Genomic DNA, 20,659 nt, shown 5'->3' on the forward strand with positions numbered 1-20,659 from the left:
GTCAGCCAAGTACTAGCCTTCACACTGTGCACGTGTCTAGAATTGGATTCCCTGATTCATGAAAGGAGCTTCCCAAAGAGCACTCAAAAGCCTCCTAAAAGGAGCTGAGTCAGGGCTGAGCTGCACTGGGCTGAGAAGCAGCCTTCCTTGTAGGTTGATCTGGGTCTTGCAAAACAAGGGAATTTAGCTATGAGAGACCTGAGGACCTTATGGGTAGGGCCAGGTAGCAGGGTTGCTGATCAACGCTGGATACAGATCCATGGGCTCTGACTGCACAGTCTAGATGGCCAAAGAGAAAGTGGGTAGGAAGGAGGAACCCAGATGTTTTTGAGTAAAGGAGTAACATGATGGGAAGTTAAGTTTAGAACAGTGGGAGTGTACTTACCAGTGTGGCTAGGTCTGCAAGCGTGAGCCCTACTGTTTAGTCATATTTATACATATCCTGTTTTTAAAATATAAATATATTGTTGCCCTGGCCAGTGTGGCTCAGTTGTTTGGGTGTTGTCCTATGCACCAAAGGTTGCCAGTTCAATTATTGGTCAGGGCACATGCCTGGGTTGCAGGCTCAATCCCTGGTAGGGGGCATGCAGAAGGCAGCTGATCAATGTTTCACTCTCACATCAATGTTTCTCTCCCTCCCTCTCTAAAAATATTAAAAATTAAATATATATATATATATATATATATATATCCTATATAATAAAGAGTTAATATGTAAATTGACCATCACTCCAACACACAAGATGGCCGCCCCCATGTGGACACAAGATGGCCAGCAGGGGAGGGCAGTTGTGGGCGATCAGGCCATCAGGGGAGGGCAATTAGGGGTGACTGGGCTGGCAGGGGAGGGCAGTTGGGGGGAACCAGGCCAGCAGGGGAGGGCAGTTAGGGGTGACTGGGCCGGCAGGGGAGGGCAGTTAGGAGGGAACCAGGCCTGCAGGGGAGGGCAGTTAGGGGTGACCAGGCCTGCAGGGGAGGGCAGTTGGGGGTGATCAGGCCAGCAGGGGAGGGCAGTTAGGAGTGACCAGGACTGTAGGGGAGGGCAGTTGGGGGGGACCAAGCCTACAGGGGAGGGCAGTTGGGGGGGACCAGGCCTGCAGGGAAGGGCAGTTAGGGGCAATCGGGCCGGCAGGGGAGTGGTTAGGGGGTGATCAGGCTGGCAGGCAGAAGCACTTAGGGGCAATCAGGCAGGAGGCAGGCGAGCAGTTGGGAGCCAGCAGTCCTGGATTGTGAGAGGCATGTCCCATATTGGAGAGGGTGCAGGCTGGGCTGAGGGACACTGCCCCCCCGCCCCCGTGCATGAATTTCATGCACCGGGCCTCTAGTATATATATAGTTAAGAATAAATTACGCCCTAGCTGGTTTGGCTCAGTGGATAGAGCATCAGCCTGCAGACTGAAGGGTCCCAGGTTCAATTCTGGTCAAGGATACGTGCTAAGATTGTGGGCTCGCTCCCCAGTAGGGGGCATGCAGGAGGCAGCCAGTCAATGATTCTCTCTCATCATTGATGTCTCTCTCTCTCTCTCTCCCCTCTCCCTTCCTCTCTGAAATCAATAAAAATATATTAAAAAAAATAAATTAAAATGTGTGTACTTAGATTAAAAAACAAACAAACAAAAAAACTGACATGTGAATACCACCTTCTAGTTGATGTGGCCACACCATGTAGCCCCCTCATGCAGTTGCCTCCTCTATGCATTGGGACCACAGAGTGTGCAGGACTTTACAGACTTCAGTCCGATGATGAAAAGAATGATGAAGGCTGAGTCTAAGAGCAGTAGGCAGGTGCTTGGGCTGAGGAGGCTTTGGCCCCATGTCCCAGCAATCGGTGGTGGTGTTTGAGGGCCCCAGAGGCAGAGTAGAAATGTGGAAGGGATATTTCCAGGACAGAGGAGACAGTGAGCCCACTGAGTATGTATTGCCAGTGTCAAAAGAAGGCCAAGGGGTGGGGTGGGCACTGCTTTCAGGGTCAGATGAGTAGGCACTGAACTTCCTGACACAGGTACCGCTGAGGTGACAGGCTGGCAGAGGTGGATAGCAGCAGTGTGGGGCCTCACGGACAGAGGGACCCTGCTGAGGAACGGAGAGGACCAGCACATGGTGTTCGCCCTCACGGGTGAACAGACAGGAGAGCTGGGGGCTGGTGCGGGACCTAGAAGACCATTGAATCCTCAGGGGTTTACAGAGGCAGAGACTGGCGGTCCCTGCTCCCTTGGTGCCCTTTCTCCAGGACCAGGCTCAGGTGGGCTCCTGTTCAAACCCAAACCCAAAGGGGAGTGAAGAGGCTGGGGATGGTTTGATAAATTCTGAAAAGCCGCCAGCAGTGCTGCTGGAAAGGGGGGGCATGTAGAAGGGACCCTGGCAGTGGGTGTTTGGGACCTGGCAAGGGGAGAGGGAGCTCCTGCCTCATGGGGCTCAGCCTTAGGAATTGCCTAAGTGTGGGGCGTTCTGGTCTCTGAGCTGAAGGGAAGAGTGCCATTTGATAAACCTGCTGCTTCCTAGCATTTGGCCAGTGTTGAAAGTCAGCAAGGCCTGAGGGAGGTGTCAGAATTGCATTGAAGGCACATCTGACAGGTGGGACTCCGGGTCACAGGGGCCAGATCAGGCCATGAGAGGAGCAAGAATAACCGGGAGCACAGGTTAGGTGGAGCTGGGCCCAGGGTGGTGTCCAGGTAACAGTGATATGGGAAGGCAGGCCTGGAATGAGGCCAGTGTCACCAGGGAGCCCAGGTCAGGCAATGCCAGCTGCCCCCAAAGCCCTTGGAGCTAGAACTTGTGGCAGAGGCTAGAAGAGGTCCAAAGCATGCTAGAACCAGGCCCAATGACGGGAGGAGCAGCTGAGTGTGGCTCTGGAATCAGACAAGCCTGGATTTGAGAAAATGTAAAATGCAAAGTAAAAGCCTCTATCCCCTCCCACACCCTGACCTCTAAGTTTCTTGTATTCTTTCAGAAACTTGTGTTTATATGTGTGTTTGTAATATATATATATATATATCCTTTCCTTGTACAAATAAAACAAAGCACTGCTCTCTACCTTGCTTTTATCCCTTGCTTAATTTCTTAGCAACATGGAAGAACCACCTAGTTCTTCTTAATGGCTGCTAAGTATTCTCTGATGTGCTATGCATTGACTTAGCTATCAGTCTCCAGGTGACAGAAATTGAGGTTCTTGATAGTTTGGGGTTATTTTGATACAGTAGCAATCGCAGCGTGCACCTATCTTTAAACACCAGAATTATTTTTGTAGAAAAGTTCTAGATACAGGTTTTCTGGGTCAGTGTTGTGTATACCCCCCAACCCAATTTTCTTTCAAAGGGTTCTACTAGTTCACACTCTTGCAGACAGTGTTGAGAGTTATAAATGGTGATAGTAACACAGCGCTGTTGTGAGGATTAAATGAGATAATGTATAAAGCTTTCGGCCAGTGCCTGCCACATCAGGCTGCAGGCCAGGGCTCACTGCAAACTGGATCACTGGTCAAGTATCAAGAAAGGTGCTGGTTTGGGTTTCAGAGAAGGGGAGGTGGCAGGAAACAGTGGTCTGACTGTTGCTGAGCAGATGTCACCTTTATTTACACATTCAAGAAATGGCGGCACTGGACCAGTGAACCAGGTAGGCATGCCTCCCCCCTGGTGGAGCAGCAATCTGGAGAGGGAGGGAGACAGCCAACATGTCTCCGCAGATTGTGTGCTAAGTGCTATCAGCACAGGATGCTGCTGCTCATATTGCCCCCTGACTGGGTCTCTCTCTCCCCTGCCCTTCCCTGTCCCTCCCCTGCCTCTACCCTGCCCCAGTGTATGTGTTGCAACAGGAAAGGAAGAAGGACGACACCGGGTGTCAGGCGGCCTTGGCTGCGTGCTGGGCCGCCCTCTGCTGCTGCTGCCTCCTGGACAACTTGGACTGAGCAGCCAAGACCCAAGCTCCCTCCAGGCGTGCTGCCTCCTGTAACTGGAATAAACAACTAGTGCCGCACAATTTCCATTTTTTCTTTCTTTGACAAATACCTAATTTGCAGATTTTTAAATTTTAGCACCTGTGATGGGTGTGAAATGGTATCTCACTATTCCAGTTTACCTTCCCTCGCTTTTAGTGACCTTGAATATATTGGTGATTTGCTTTTACAAATCTTTTGAATTGCCTTTCTATTTTCTTAGCCCCCTTTTTGTTCTATTTGTTTGTCTTTTCTTACTGATTTGTATGGAGTTTTTAATATTCCACACACTAGTATGTTACTTTTATAGGTTTGCAAATATCTTCTCCCTGTCTCTTAATCTTTCTTATAGTATATTTTCTAGTATGAAAGTTTTTAAATGTCACATTTATCATCTTTCCCTCATGCTTTATGTGTTTTAGTCTTTGAAAACTAACTTTCTATTCTAAGAACATAAAGATAAGCCTATATTTTCTTCTAAAATTTTTTACATAGAATCTTTAGTCCACCTAAATTTATTTTTGATCATGGTATAGGATAAAGTTCTGGCTATCTTTTTCCATTTTGATAGTTCCAACACCATGTATTGATTAGGTCATCCTTTACCCATTGATTTGAAAAGAGATTTGTCAAATACCAAGTTTCCATAAACAACTGGGCTAGAATCAGAAGTCTGGTATGTTAAACATCTTCCCAGCCCTGGCAAATGCCCATTTTCTTCCTTAGAATTTTCTTGGCTATTCTTGATCTTTGCCTCTTTAATCTGGATTTTAGGATGAGTGTGTGTGTCAGTTTCTGTGGAAAACTACCACGTTTGGCTTTAACTGGGATGACATGTAATTTACAGAGTACTTGGGGAAAGAGTTGACATATTTACAGGATTGATTGTCTTCCTATCATGAACATGTTATCTCTCCACTTATTTTTGTCTTCTTTTAAATCCTTCAATAAAGTCATATAATTTTCTTCATATAGTTTTTGCATATTGTTGGTTTTAAAATTGGAGTTCTCCTTAAATACATTATAGTTTTAATGCTACTGTGAATGAATTGCTTTTTTAAAAATATTACATTTTGGGTAAAAATAATTTCTTCACTCCAGTGGGATCACAGATTGGAAGATTCTAGCCCAGTTTTATCACAGCATTACCTGGGGCACTTTAAATTGGGAGGAGCAGTTCACCGACCTGCCCTTTGCATACTCCCAGGGAAGCACCCACATTCACGCTGTAAATGCTGAACAGCTCCAGTTTATTAGGTGATAGACCATACAGAACAGACTCCATCCTTGCCCTCATGGTGCTAACTGTAAGGAGGGAAGTAGACATTAAATAAATCCCACAGGTAATAATTGACAGTCTATTTTCCTATGAAAAGAAGATATGTATAGCTATGAAAACATAAAAGGGAGACCAGCTTGCACAGTCTAGGAGGGATATGAAAGATGAGTGAGTGTCCTCAGGCAAAGGTTGTAGGATGAACAGGTGCAAAGGCCCAATGGCAAGAGAGATCATGGCTCATTTGAGAAACTAGAATCAACGTGACAGCAATTGGGAGCTTGTTTGGAGGTTCTAGCAGGGGAGCGCAGCTACTCGTATACCCTTGACCGAAGACTGGTCCTCTCCTCTGGGGAGAAGGTTGTCCTCTTCGACAGAGCACACAGCTTCGGGAGGGATGCACATGGATCGGTGAGGGAGGAGGGGACACCCTCCAGATCAGCCGAATCAACACTGGCGATCAATGGGGTGACAGATGTTGCAGCCAGATCGCCCTCACATCCGACAGAGAGCAATTGGATGTTGGGAAACATGAGAAACAGGCAGGAGCAAGATAAAGGGCTCATAGCCCCAGTTAGGCATTTTGATTTTTGTCATGTGAATGGTGGTGGGAAGCCATTGGAGGATTTCAAGCAAAGGGATGACATGATCAAATTTGCATTTTGAGAGATCCCTTTAGCTTCCATGTAGAGAATGATGGAGAGACATGAATGCATTTGAAATATTTGCAAGTAAAATCAACAGGACTTGGTAATGGACTGGATCTAGAGATTGAAGAAGGGAGAGGTCAGGGATGACTTCTGGGCTTTTGACTGGAAGTAGATGCCTAGTGGTGATGTTTGTGGGGGTTGGGAACAAAGGAAAGGAACATGTTTGACTTGGAGGAAGATAATCAAGTTGAGCTCTGAACATATTAGATTGAGGTATCAAGGTGTAGATGTCATGTAATCATGGAGCTTAGAGAAGAGGTTGGGCTGGAGATATGGGGAAGGCATTGGCCTATTGGTGGTAATTGGGACTGTGGGAGTGAATGAGATCAAGTTGGGTAGAAATATGGAGGGAAAAGAAAAGGTGGCATGTAGGGCTGAGCTTTAAGGAAAACTGAAGTGGACCTGTAGATGATGAACCTAACCTATAAAGACATCAGAGATCATAAACCCAGGAGAATGGAGTGTCCTGGAAATGGAGAGAATTTAAGCAGGGAGTGATCAGATGTTGCAAGGAGGTCAGGTAAGATAAGAACTCAGAAATGTCTATTGGACTTAACCACACTATTATCATTGAGGGGGGTGAACTTCTCTCCAGTTCCTATTCTGTGAAGGACACCCACAGAGGAAGTCAGGACTGCTAGGACCAGAGATAGGGCTCCTCAGGTCTGGAGGGAAGCAGACATTTGTGTAGGCATGGAAGAGACAAGCTCAGAGGTACAAAGAACCAGCTGGGCATGAAGGCGTAGAACCCTTGCTAAACTGGAGAGAAGCATGCAACAACACATCAAGTTCCAGAAAGGCCAGACACCATGTAAGACAGTCAAGCTAATGTCACTCAGCTTTGAATCTAGACAGAGAAGATATTGTTCCTCAAGAAGAATGTGTCCCCTGGGGTGGTTGGTTGGTAGAGGATCCATCATGTAGGTAACCAAGCATATGACTATCCATGCTCTGGGGAGGCCCTGCTGAACAGTAGATCCTTCATGACTGCCATTTCAGACTTATTGATAGTTTTCAGATTTTTTCTAATGTTTTCAAAGAAACTTTACATACAACTCCAGTATGAGAAACAGATTAGTTTGGAATTGCAGTTGAGACAAGGGACGACCCCCTACCTTTTGTGGAACCCCTGGGGACCTGAGGGAATAGTGCAATTGAAAGCCTTTGGTCTTTCCAGATTTTCCAGTGCATTTGGCCAAGCCCAGGGAGGGTCAGGCTGGATGAGGTTTGCCCTTCTGGATACTGCCTCACAAGCAAAATCAGTGTGTAACTGCTGGTGTGTATTCTGTTAAGATCTGGAAGGTACTTTATTGCTGGGTTATTTCCACTTTTTGGCGATTATAAATTTATGTGCAGGTTTTCCTGTGAACCTAATTTTCATCTTTTAAGAGAAGTGGAATATCTGGATATGATTAAGTATGTGTTTAAGAAACTGCTACTGATTTCCAGAGTGGCTGTACCATTTGTATTCCCAAGGGTAAAGAATGACTTCTAGTTGCTCTATCTCCTCACCAGTACTTGATATTTCTTCAATTAGCCATTCTCATAGGTGTAATAGTGGTATCTCATTGTGGTTTTAATTTGCATTTTTTAAATGCCTAATGATGTCATGTATTTGCCCTGCTTATATCTACTCTTTGGTGTCTGTTCAAGTCTTTATTGATTTCAGAGAGAGGGAGAGGCATAGGATAGAAACAATGAGAGAGAATCATTGATCGGCTGCCTCCTGCACACCCCACACTGGGGATCAAGCCTGCAACCTGGGCATGTGCCCTGACCAGGAATCGAACCGTGACCTCCTGGTTCATAGATTGATGCTCAATCACTGAGCCACACCAGCCAGGCTGTTCAAGTCTTTTGCCCATTTTTAAATGGAGTTGTTCTCTGACTGTGGAGTTTTGAGTCTTTAATATTAATTCTAAATATTAAGTCCTTCGTTGGAGACTATTCCCTTAACAGTGTCTTCCACAGAACCAAAGTTTTCAATTTTGATTTTTCTTTTCTAGAGCATGCTTTTGTGTCAGGTCTGAAAACTCTTTGCCTAACCCCAGGTCATAAAGATTCTCTTCTGCGTGTTGGTTTTTTGTTTTTACATTTTACAGTTTTATGTTTTACATTTAAATCTATGATCCACTTTGGTTTAATTTTTATATAAAATGTGAGGGTTTTTTTAGGTTTTTTGTATGCCAATTTTTTCAACATTTGTTTGGAAAAAACTACCCTTTCTCCATTGAATTGCTTTTGCATATTCGTCAAACATCAGCTGACCATGTTGCTGTGGGTCTATTGTCCTCTTAGTTCCATTTCTTTGATCTGGGTGTCTCTCCCTTTGCCAATACCAAACTGTCTTGACTACTGTAGTTTTATATTAAACTAGTAGCCCTGTGCACGAATCCATGCGCGAGTAGCTCTCTGCGGGGCCTGGCCTCTCCGCGCCCGCTGCCCAGAGGCTCTCTGCGGCCGGGCGCAGAACACTTGCCTCGTCACCGCGGCGATGAAGCAAGCATTCCTCCAGGCTGTTCACACTGCCTGCTCTCAGCGGCCACCCCCCCCAGGACTGGGGGACTCGGGCGGGGCTGAGAGGACTGGGTGCCGCCATCTTGTGGCTATGGGCACTGCTGTCTTTGTGACGGAGTGATGGTTAATTTGCATATCACCCCCTTTTTTTTTAGATAGGATCTTTCTTAAAGTAAGGTGGTAGATTTCCTCCAACTTTATTCTTTTTCAAAATTGTTTGTTGTTCTACTTCTCTTGCCTTTCCATACATTTTAGAATCAGCTTAGCCACAAAAAAAATATTGGTGGGATTTTTATTAGACTTGGATTAAATCTACATATCATTATGGGGTCTGAGGGGTATTTCAGTGGGATTGCTTGTTCACTCTTATGTGCCATAGCCTTTAATGATGCAAGTCAGCCTGCTCCTACCTCCCTTTGCTGTGTTGTGGTTATTCGAGTTAAAGCCCAGCTGATGACTGGTTACTTTGGTGTCTTTTGAAGTCTGGTAGTAACAGATGTGGTCTACATCACTGTGGTACGAACAGCCATGAAAAGAGGACTAGCATGATGAGTGGCTTGTGGGCCTGGCCATGCTCTGGGTCAGTAAGCCACCATCATTCACAGCCTTGGTTCCCATGAGTCTCAACTAATGAGCAGTTTGTGAGCAGGATCATGATAGTTTGCCAGCCCTTAGAGCAGTGTTCTCAACCTTTCTAATGCCGCGACCCTTTATACAGTTCCTCACGTTGTGGTGACCCCCAACCATAAAATTATTTTCATTGCTACTTCATAACTGTAATTTTGCTACTGTTATGAATCGTAATGTAAATATCTGTGTTTTCTGATGGTCTTAGGCGACCCTGCTAGCAGTTCTCAACCTGTGGGTCGCGACCCACAGGTTGAGAACCACTGCTGTAGAGCCTAAGACCATCGGAAAACACAGATATTTACATTACAATTCATTAACTAGCAAAATTACAGTTATGAAGTAGCAATGAAAATAATTTTATGGTTGGGGGTCACCACAACGTGAGGAACTGTATTAAAGGGTCGTGGCATTAGAAAGGTTGAGAACCACTGCCTTAGAGGATTCTCTCTGCCTCGAGGTCTTTACTCTCCTGCCATAGGGTCACAGAACTGTCATGTTCTAGGCATAATCAGATGTTTTTCCTCTGGATTTTCCTTAATTTCTTCTGCCTGGCATAGCAGCCCCACTCATACTTATTTCTCAAAAAACTGCATTAGAAATATATTCATGATACAATGAATTGCTTCCTCCCTTCTGCTGTGGTAATGTCATCCATGACATGGGGCTTCTCATACTTGTTGACCCCTCTCCCCTTTGGTCTTTACAGTGACATCTTCCCCAGCTCACAGCCATGGCTTCTCTTGTCCGAGGCGACGGTGAGACTTCCAGCGGAAGTGCGGTGCTAGGAATCACCTGTTGCTTGTGCCTCATCCTGCCCTACCATCCCATCTGCCTTTGGGCTGACTTCAGAATAAAAGAAAAGCTGCTTTCTACTCTCTGAACTAAATAAGAACAGGGGTCCTTCTAAGGTGTCTCTTCCCCTCTGGGTATATGAGATTATTCACCAGAATAATCTTCTGTGCAACAGAAGTGGGTCTATCACTAGTAAACTATTCGAGGTTGCCTTTTGGTGGCTGCTTCTCTCCCAGCATGAGGTTCTTGGTTATCTGCTCAGACTTACAAAAAACTAAAATTATCTATACGTCTTTCATTTTATAAACTCATCTGGGTAGACCCCCACCCTACCCCACCCCAAAGCTGTTCAACCCTTCAATCAGCTCTGTGCACGTGCGGGACCCTGCACTCTCTGGGCCTGCGGGGGGGGGGGGGGGGGGGGGGGGGGGGGGGGGCGGGGGGGTGCGAATGTAGATGCTGTACCAGAACACCTGGCATCTCAGTTCTTTAGTTTTATGGACATAAACAGTGGAGTGTGTATCAAATTATGAATATAACTTTTAAAATGTACTATATGATCTCACTAAGAATCCCCATGATGAAACTTTCCCGTTTGTTAACTGAAGTTTTTTGTTTTAATACTTTTGTCATTTCCCATATTATATAAGGTAGGAGCCTCCACAACTATCTGTCCTTCCTATAGAGGAGGGATCAGAGGCTCTAAGAGGTCAAATGACTTACCCAAGGTCACCTAGCAATGAAGAACAGGGCCGGGACCTCAGCTTGGGTCTGTCCAACTCCCAAGTTGGTAGCAAGGATGTGGACACTGGTTTTGACCTCTTTTGTTGGTGTGTGTGTGTGTGTGTGTGTGTGTGTGTGTGTGTGTGTGTGTGTTGGGAGGGGGCTTATTTTCTGTTATTTAAGCGGGGTGAGTTCCACTTTTCCACTTGTAGACCAGCATGGTCTTTACTGGAAAATATCTCTGGTCAGCTTCCAGCACTGCATTGTGTCATATGAGGAAAGTGGTCTGTGCTTGTGTTTTCTCGCACACACGCCCTGCTCGGGCTCCTCAGCAACCTTCTTCTCTTCTGCAGCATCTCCATTTGGGGGGTGAAAGAGTGGGAGGAGGAGGATGGTGCTTTCACTTTTTAATATTCTGTGACCATGGACAGAAAATGCTGTCAGCTCCTTTACCCCATTTTATTTTCCTAGACCAAAAAAACAGACAAGAGAAAGCTGCCTCTTGAAAGATACTCTTGTCCCCCCAAAATTCAGTCTCTTTCCTGATGGAATTTTTGAGATTCAGTTGTGAGCTGATCACACAGGATTGGCTTTTTGTTTGTTTTAATCCTCACCTGAGGATATTTTTCCATTGATTTTTAGGGAGAGTAGAAGAGAAAGGGAAAGAGAGAAACATCAGTGTGAGGGAAACATATCGATTGGTTGCCTCCTGCATGAGCCCTGACAAGGGCCTGGGAGGAGCCTGCAACCAAGGTATGTGCCCTTGACCGGAGTTGAACCCAGGACCCTTTGGCCTGCAGGCCGACACTCTATCTACTGAGCCAAACCCGCTAGGGCTGGGTTTGTTTTGTTTGTTTTTTTCTTAAGGCATAAGGAGAAACACTTTACTCTTCAGTTTTTAATCCTTTAAGTATGTACATCCCTTCTAACTTGACCATTCTCTTTCCTATTATGTTTCATAGCCTGTACTGTTTGCGGACCTTAGTGTTGACATTGCCTTAATGATAGTCACAGACTCATCACATCTCAGCAAAAGCTCACATACTTACTGTATGTGAGGGTTTCCTTACACCCTTCATCTAAGGAAACAGGATGTTCCTAAACATTTCACCCTCTCTAGTCTCTGAGGGGTGTCTCAACAGCGAAGTTGTGTGTTCTGCCTCCCAGTACACACAGCCTCCCCCCGGGCGTGGGGGGTCCTTCTTTCCCTTTTCCCTGAGAGCAGCTGTGCTAAACATGGACTACTGCCAGGTCCTCCGCTTCTGCCATCCTAGGATGACTTGGGGCCACACATACAAATGCTGATCTGAATATGGACTGGCTGCAGGCCCCTCTCACAGACCCAGAATAAGAAAACCCAAGTTTGGTGGTTTCTTCTGCGGGATGTCACCACACGGCGGCTCCTATTTATGAAGTCCTCCCTCCTGCACTTTATGCCAGGCCCTGGGCTTGTTTTTGTCATAAAACATAGGCTTAGGCACCACTTTTCCCATTTCACAAGTGAGAAGACGGCGGCACAGGGAAGATGTGGCTTGTTCAGGGTCACACAGCCTATCAGTGGCAGCATCAGGATTGGAAGTTGGGCAGAGCCCCGTAGAGAGATACTGTCCTTAAACAATGAAGCAACCCTAGGGGTGGGCGGCCAAGGAAAGTCTGGAGTAGATCTCTTTAGGGGGATAGTCCAGCCACCTCTCCTCCACCCACCCCCAGGAATGCCTTGCACACCCACTAGCCTGCCTGGAGATGGCCGAGTGGCTGCCAGGAAGGACCCTGAAATTCACTCCATCTCCCAGGTGGTTCTGAGGCAGTGGGCCCTGACTCTCTTGGGGACATACTCTGGACGCTGGGGAAGGCCCCAAGCTTAGCAGGCAAAGGCTGCTGCTGCAAAACCAGGGCCAGGGCTGTGCCAGCCCCTTACCCCACCTCCCTGTGGAGGAAGAGGAAAGTGGAGGATATTCCTAACCTCTCCTGCTCTTAACCTCCAGGAAAAAGGACACACCTTCATTGCCTCTGCTATTCCTAGCCACTCTTCCCCAGCACCCCTCCCCCCCCCCCCCCCCCCCCCAGCATACCTAACCTGGTGCTCACGAGCTTGCACACGTGACACAGTGGTACTGCCTCTAGGACATGTTTTCTCGCCAGTGCAGCCCCCTGTGCTGAGTAATAACTGATCCCACTACACATGCACATCCATGACAAGTTGTGTGCTCTCCCTCTGCCCCTGCATGGGACAGAATCCAACCTATTGCTACCTTGAGATTTGCCTGCTCCTAAAGATTTTCCCTCCCTGCCTGCCTCTTGGTTTGAGCAGGAGGAGGGCTGTTCCAGCAGCTCTGATACCTCTGGAAAGGCTGACCGGGTGTCTCTGTTGACTTAGGTTCTCAATGTGGGCTGAGGAGAGCAAAGGCTCCAGGCCTCCTGCCTCTAGCAAAGCTGTCATTTCGCCGGGGGCACTTCTTGGAAAGTGCAGTGGCTGTGGTGGTCTTAGCAACTGAGGAGCAGCCCTGAGTGCCATTCCTGGTCTCAGGAGGCCAAGGTGCGACTTCCTAGTTTCTAGAGCAAGAGGGCGCCCGGTGTCAGAACTCTGTGGGAGGCCCCAGTCCTTATGTGCGTCCTTAGCCTTCCTGGGTTGTGACTTTGTACAGATGCATTCACAAAGGGATGGGCTATAAGGCTCCATTACCAACAGCATCTGATTAATCATTTAAGATGTCTGAGCTGAGCAAGTAAAAGGTTTCAGATTCCAGGAAGGAGCTGAGGAGCCTTCAGCCGAAAAGGCCTCTGCTCACATTTCTTGTGAGTCATCTCTGCCCTGGCCCCCATGTGGCCTGGATCTCCACTTGCCTATTGCCTGCCCAGAACCAGGTTTTGTGAATGGCACCTTTGCAGTTGCACGCTACGGTGGTCCTAGAACTTGGGCTGCGGGTTTGTGTGTCTGGCTAGGTTGTCGTAGGCTGGTGGCCCTGTAGAAGACCCAGGGCTTGGTGGGCAGGCAGTTGGGCACAGGGGCTGTAGGCCTCCTAGCATCTTTTTCTATTGACTCTGCTTCCAGCACAGAGGCAAGAGGGTAAGTGGGAGCCTCTGACAGAAGCTGCTCTGCACCCAAGACTGGCCTGGGCCTTTCTGACCTAGTGTGGGCCTCTGGGTCAAAACTGTATGCTCATATCCCCCTTCCCCCTCTCCCTCTCCGTTCCACTTGCACTGACATGGCAAAGCCCCTTGGTATGCCCCACCCTGGGCTGGAGCTGAAAACACTGAGGGTTGGTGCCGAAGGGCTGTTTGGGGGCAAGAGCGACAAACCGGTAGGCTGAACCTGATCTCCCAATTCAACAGCAGTTTTCTAGGAATAGAGTCCCTTCAATGCCTTCTTGCCTGGGTCCAGGGCACAGGCTTCTGGCACAGGCTGGACAGGGTGGTCTTGGCTACCCAACCACTGGATAGCTAATAGGTGGGTTAGTCTTTTGGCTGATGTGTATGTGAACAGATTGGCCCTACCCTTCCTTGTCCCCAAGCTGCCCACAGTGGGGCACATGCAACCCCTGTACCTGGGCACTGACTGCTGAACTGCCTGCTCCCAACCCCCACTGCTTTTTGACCCTCCCTGCCTGCCCCATCCTTTTTTATAAACCTTTTATTCTCAAATAACTTTAGGCTTACATAAGAGTTACAGAAATGGCATAGTTTCTGTATATGTTCGCCCAGCTTCCTCTAATGTTTAACATCTTACATAGCCATAGTTCTGCCCCTTTTTTTGTCCTGCATGCCAGAAGAGACCATGGCCAGGAAGGCCACTGGCCTGGGTAGGGAATATGTACACTGGCATCATCTGCGCCTCAGCCCCTGCTGTAACCAATGCTGCTAGTGACTTCAGTGCACATGCGTCCCCGGGCTTCGAGTACCCAGGGCGGGTGTCACGGCCCAGGACTCGGGCAGCAGGGGCTGCAGACGGGCAGGCCAACCAGGGTGGTGTAGGAGCTCTCAGGCAGAGTCATCCATTATTAGGTGGCAGGGATGGGGACGAGTGGAAGGTGAGGAGCAGTGGTGTCCCGGGGCAGACTAGGCCGTGCAACTCAGTGCAGCAGGCACCCTCTGGGGGTGCAGTTCCTCGGACCCTCCAGGTAGGTAAGGCATCTAGGAAGATACAGATGTAAAATATGCCATTTCTGGGCCCCACAGTGGGTACACTATGAGGGACTGTGAGGTCTTCCTCAGAGCAGTCACTTTACCTCCACACCTGCCCTGCCCCGTGTACTCTTCCACCACCCCATCTTCTTGACAGTTTGGGGGCAGAGATTCTGTCCTCAGCTAATGGAAAGGAAAAAGTCACAAGGGCTTTGGAAGACTTGGTGCTCCAGGAAATAAGTGATTCGGGTTTCTAAGGTATGTACAGCACTCACCACCCCTGTGGAGGCCGACGCAGGCCTCTGGTCCAAGTCCTCTGTTTTACAGCCAGACTGATTATTTCTAACCTCTGTGGACAGTGTCTGGGAGTAATGAGCTCAGAGTACTTATCGCCCCAGGATTCGGAGTATGTCATGTGAAACACACCCTGGCAAGGACAAACTGAACTAAAGGAGAAAGTGATAGAGGAAGTGAGACAGGGACATTTTTGTGTTCCTGACGAAGCTGCCTGCGGTTCAGTGGTTCTGACAGGAGAGAAGCGGTGAGGGGGACAGGGTTGGGAAGACTGAGTGGCACTGTGTATGTAAGGCCTCAGCACTGGTCCTGGCACATCTGTGAACACCTCAATAAATGGCAGCTTAAGAGAAACAGCAGGGCCTTTCACATGGCAACCCAACCTTGGGCTGGGTCTCAGGCCTGGATCAAGCAGGCTACTTCTAGAGCTGGCAGGGGAGGGGGCCTTTCTATCCCAGGGCAGCAGAGCCAGAGCGACTACAGGAAGGGATTACTCAAGGGGTTCCACAGCCAATTGTGTCCTCAGTTTCCCTGGCCAGGGAATCTCAGCTAGTGGCCACTGTCCAGGGGACTTGGGTCTGTCATCTAGGCAGATGGCAGGTGACACCTTGCTGCAGTGACTCGAGTCTGGAGTGCCCAGGCCTTCAGTAGGTAGGGTGGGCTCTGGCTGGTGTGGGAGAGGACTGTCCTACTCCCTTTTCTATCCTAGTTGGACCTCGGCAGGCCTGGCCTAGCTTGTCAAAGGCCTGAGTTCAGATCCTGCCCCTGCCTGGTCATGTGTGTTTGAACATGAAACTTTAATCTCTGTAAACCTGGAGTTCCTTGCATGTGAAATAGGAATGATCGAAATATCTATCTCAAGGTTACTGTTAGGACTAAGTCGGGTAACACACCTTATCAGGCCTCAGAACAAATGGGTTATTCAGCTAAGCTTTCCTGGTGATGAGCCTTGTGTCCCAGACCCGAACAGCTTTGCCTGTGTTGCTGAGTGGGGCCAAATGAAAGCACACTGAGATTAAGAGAAGGGAAGGGGATATCTCGGTGGAGGGCCACTGATACAATGGGAGAAATTTGGAAAGCTCACTACTAACCCGGCATATTCTAGCTACTATACCAGGCTCCAGAGAGAGGAAGTTACCCAGAGCGGAGGTATAAAAATAGATAGGCAAAAAATAGAACTGAAAGATTGCCAAAGGACTGGTTTAATTTATAGGATTCGTGTATTCATGAACTTTCAGAAAGTTTAAAATCCTAACTGCCTAAAACTAAGTCTGATGGTGGTGGTTTTGAGATTTTCTTAAAAGTGGCCCAGATTCTCTGAGGCCAGGGTTGACCATCAGGATGTCCTTACAGGAAGAGAGGCCGAAAATCAGCTGATGAGTAAAGGGTGGTTGGGGTCCTTCTTGACCTATGGATTTGTTTTGCACTCAAATCTCTTAACAGAGCACTTAGTCCTGGCAGGGCTTAGATTTCCAACTCCATTCTGAGAAAAAGGAAGCATGTTAGGCTCCGGGGGTCCCTCCCACTAGACCAGGTTTTCATCCCTGCCTTCCACGGTGTTGTGTGAAAGTTTTAGAGGTTGGGGCACATTCTGATACTGTTCATTGCCCAGGTATGAAAAACTAAGATTCTTGGTTATTCTTTTAGGGACTAAAGCACCTTTCTAGGAGATTTTTGTTATTCTCTCTCTTGGGAAAGGGCTTAGTTGTATCTAAAGAAACATTCCCCCAGACCTCTATAGGGTACGGGACATACTAATAGTGTTGCTTGGTTTATAAACCAAGTTGGGTCAGCCAACGCTGGCCAGATCGCAATGGACTTTTCTTATCTAAATTCTGGCTGCCTTGGTGCCAGGCAGCAGTATAGGTTCCCTAGTGCTTGTCCCTGCAGGAATCGGTGTCGGGAGGAGGAGGAGGAGGGGAAGTAGCTGAGGTGTTCATCCCCTTCCTCTCTTCATTATCCACAACAGCATAAGCAGAAAGGCACCTGGTCTGGGAGGCATGGGCTCTGTAGGGCCCAGGGTTTGTGCCATTCATTCTCACCCTCTCTCCTCTCTCCATTCCAGTGTATGTGGTAGAAGACCAAAGAAGGGATGACCTGGGCCCATCCTCCTGCCTCACAGCGTGCTGGACTGCTCTCTGTTGTTGCTGTCTCTGGGACATGCTCACCTGACCAGCCTGTCCCTGCTGTCCTGCCAGCTCTTCTGCCACCTCCAACAGGTGTGCCTGCCCCCATCTCTTCTGATTGCTAAAATAAATGACTAGCTCTGCGCAGACACTTCTACCTTCAACACAGTGGGATTCTAGATTAGCAGGGGTTACTGATGTTTAATCCAGTGACTTTATCTTTCTAATGTTCAAAATTAATTTCCTATTGGCCTTTCACAAATGTGCTAAATGACTTCCCTTATATTTTTTGGCCAAAGGCTTAGTTATGAAATATATATTTATAATTTTTAAAGTACACATTCAAGGTAGTGGCATAATGTAACATATCACTGAATGATTTCTTTGCTAACACCCTGTATGTTTCAATAAATTTGTCTAAACTTCAACTGTATGAATTATTCCAGGTAAAATTTAAGCTGTGGGTATCTCAGCTAGTGGCCGCTGTCCAGTATATGATGAGGGGCTTATTTGCCTTCTCATTCTGGCTGCTGTATGAGCAGGGTGGGTGTTATTAGGAAACTAGGTCCCAAGGCTGGGGCCTTCAGTCAGATCATGGGGCCCTCGCCGAGCTAGCCTTTTCTCCCTAGTCCCATTCAAAGATGGGCCCACCAATGAGCCAGACTCACTTTTACCCAGAGCCTAGGAAAGGGCTTCTTGGTAACTACGGGCTGTCTCTGGCAGGAAGGAGAACAGGAGTCCAGAGTCCGGCCAGACCCAAAGCTTTCTTTTCCTGCTGACACACACACACACACTCATAATTCAAATCAGTAAACCATGCCACCCATCTTAGCTTTGGCCACAGGGTGGCGCTGAGCTACCAGAGCAGCAAGTCAGAGCTTCCCTTAAGGGCCTGCCCTGCCAGCCCCAAGAGGCTGCCGCTGACCACTCCCTGTCCACCTTCCCTCTAAGCAGTGATGTGCTCATGAATATTTAACTACCAGTTCTCTCTCTTAAAAATAAACACAATGCCATGCTTTTGTAGCATCACCTGATTTCTGTGGAGTAAAAGGTCCCACCATAGCTGATTTCAAGTTCCCATGATGTCCTGAGAGTTGGGAAGAGAAGCACAAGAGTGCACTGTTATGTAGTGGTTCCACCGTCCAGATATAAGACTGTTAACCTCAAAAACATAGATCACAGGCACATTTAGTTATTAGAAAGAGAGATGTTTTGAATATTTATTACCCTTGTTCTTTAATAATTTAATTGTAAAGTTACATAATTTAATTTTTAATAATGGTTGTGTTTAACAACTGGCTTGCAACAAAATTCCTAAAAATTGAATAACTGGCTCTCCTGAGCCAGCATAAGCCAGCTCCAACACACCACCGCCCCCAAGCCTCTAGGAGGCCTCAGGATGTAGTGTCCACCTTATGACCAAAGGGAGACAGTCTTCGAGGTGCTGCTGGCTTATTAGTAAATTTTCTTTTGGGATGTTGGGGAAAAAGCAGGAAAGGAATCTTTAGGCATACTGCCACCGAAGACTGCTGTCCTCACATAAATTCAGCTATGCCCTGGTCTCCTTTCTTTCCTACTTGCACATCCCATGGAGGCTGTGAGCTTGAGGGGTTTACTTGAAGGATCAGAGAGGAAAAAATAAGTGGGGACGACTTCGATGCAGAAGGAGCAGGGCCGCAGCCCCAGAGAGGGACAGGGAGGAGCTCAGGTAGAGATAGCCTCTGCCTCTCTGTTCTCATCCGTCGGCTCAAGAAAAGCAAACTTGGCAGAGTGGCACAGATGCCTTTTATTGGTCTGACCAGCATGACTAGTAGAGGGCATGGGCACACTCCCCTACCTGTCCTGGCTCCCATCTCCCCTCTCCTGGGAGTTCAGGACTCACCCCCAGGGGAGAAGAGTGTCTTCGGCAGAGGTGGCAGGCAGAGCCAGGATAAAAAATATGGGCTTGGGGTTTGAAAGGGGCTCAGGGTGATGTAGAAAACACAGGGTTACCGGGCCATCCAGATAAAACGTCCATCAGGGTACAGCAGAGGCTATTTCCCTACACGAGCCCCTTGTCCTTGCCAGGAATGTGGGGGGGGGGGGGGGGGGGTCAGGAGGAAAAGCTTCCCTAGAGGCTTCCTACTGTGCCCTTCGTGCCATCAGCATCTCCCGGATGTTGTCCTCCGCTTCCTTCACGCTGCGCTCCAGGTAGGATTTTTTCTGCTGCAATGTGAGGTAAGAAACAAGGTTAGGGTGAATGGGACGGGTTGGCAGATACAACTTTTATGCCCAGTGGTCATGGCTTCTCCTCTGTGACCAGTGACTTCCAGGAGCATGTTGTTGACTGGGAGCCAGGTACACACACCTGATCCCTGACCCACGGGGGGAGGAGGTCGCTTGGTACAGAAAGCAGAGTGCTGTAGAAGGAAGTAGACTCTAAAAACAGGCGTCTGGGTACATGAATTTAACCAGACAAAGGCCAGGAAATTCCAGGACAAAGCTCCAGCCCCATAGCAGACTGTCTCTCAGGGTTTTCCATGGGCCCAGCCAGGTCCAGTAGCCGCCGCCACTGCCGAATGGACCGTGTACCCTCTGCTCTGTCCAGCGAGATGACAGGCTTCATGAGTCCTAAAAAGTTGTATCACACATCTCACCGAGGCAGATGAGTCAGGATGAAATCTGCTTTTCTAATGAAACTGCTGCCTGCCAGGAATCCAGGACAGTGACACACCGAGTAAAACAGACCCTTTGGAAGTTTACCTCCTTCCCCATCTGGGTCCTAAATTAAAAATCTCAACTTAGACAAAGAACTTGACTTTCAGGAGCCACATCTGGACCAGGATTACAGAAGATTAGTCAAAGGAAATGATGTCCGTACAGGATTTGCCCTGTGGTCACCCCAGAAGTACGGTGGCTTCACCACTGGTCCCTGCCCTGAAGACATAGTTGTGGCTGCATTCCCACTTACCAGACATGAAATGAAGGCTCCCTTTTTTAGGAAAACTCAAAATAATCCCCTCCAAGGATGTGTGTGACTAAGCCAGTAATGCAGAGCACTGGCCCAGGCGGTGCAGATGCGGCCAGTGCCCTTCTCTCAAACCTACCCCTTTACACGAGCAGCTGCTGTGGCTTCACACTGACCACTCGAGTGCCCAGAAGAGCCAGGGAAAGGCTAGGGCCAAGGACAGGTGAGCAGCCTGGTCTGATAGGCCTTGCAGGAAAATCTAAGTGAATCCCACTATCACTCGAGGCCTGTGCCACTAAACCTCACTACATATCCCTGCCTCCAGCTTCTCCCACTCTCTACCCAGGTACTTATTAAACAATACATTTAGAGATTTTTTTTCCTGCAGGTGCCAAATGCTGTGGCATCCACCAATCTTTTATCAGTTTTTATGTGAACCTCTAATTCATGTTTGTCTTACTTCAAATTTCCTGAAGATGAGAAAAAGCAGTATCTCTTTACCCATCTCCCATCTGTCCAACTTCCACACAATTCCTTACAAACAACAGGAGCACCATAAAAACTCATAGAACCATATAATTTGTTGGCCAC

General features: G+C 47.9%; 2 protein-coding genes across 4 annotated transcripts in view; one reads left to right on the forward strand and one right to left on the reverse strand.

The window, feature by feature from the left end:
• The window catches only part of CYSTM1 (cysteine rich transmembrane module containing 1), a 50,601-nt gene extending 33,052 nt beyond the window's left edge, over window positions 1-17,549 (forward strand). For 2 of the 3 annotated variants that reach the window (XM_079770684.1, XM_079770685.1), the window contains exon 3: window positions 3,795-9,172. In XM_079770684.1, the coding sequence (XP_079626810.1) occupies window positions 3,795-3,904 (110 nt within the window). In that variant the 3' untranslated portion in view covers window positions 3,905-9,172. Of the gene's footprint in view, window positions 1-3,794; window positions 9,173-17,060 lie in introns of those variants that run through there. The other variant, XM_079770686.1, reaches the window with a different exon arrangement.
• A 1,334-nt stretch (window positions 17,550-18,883) lies between these two features.
• PFDN1 (prefoldin subunit 1) overlaps window positions 18,884-20,659 on the reverse strand; it is a 62,149-nt gene continuing 60,373 nt past the window's right edge. The window contains exon 4 of the mRNA XM_079770683.1: window positions 18,884-19,326. Coding sequence (XP_079626809.1) covers window positions 19,243-19,326 — 84 coding nt within the window. The 3' untranslated portion in view covers window positions 18,884-19,242. The remainder of the gene's footprint in view (window positions 19,327-20,659) is intronic.

This window comes from Cnephaeus nilssonii (assembly GCF_951640355.1).
Source record: "Cnephaeus nilssonii genome assembly, chromosome: 5".
NCBI classification, from domain to species: Eukaryota; Metazoa; Chordata; class Mammalia; order Chiroptera; family Vespertilionidae; genus Cnephaeus; species Cnephaeus nilssonii.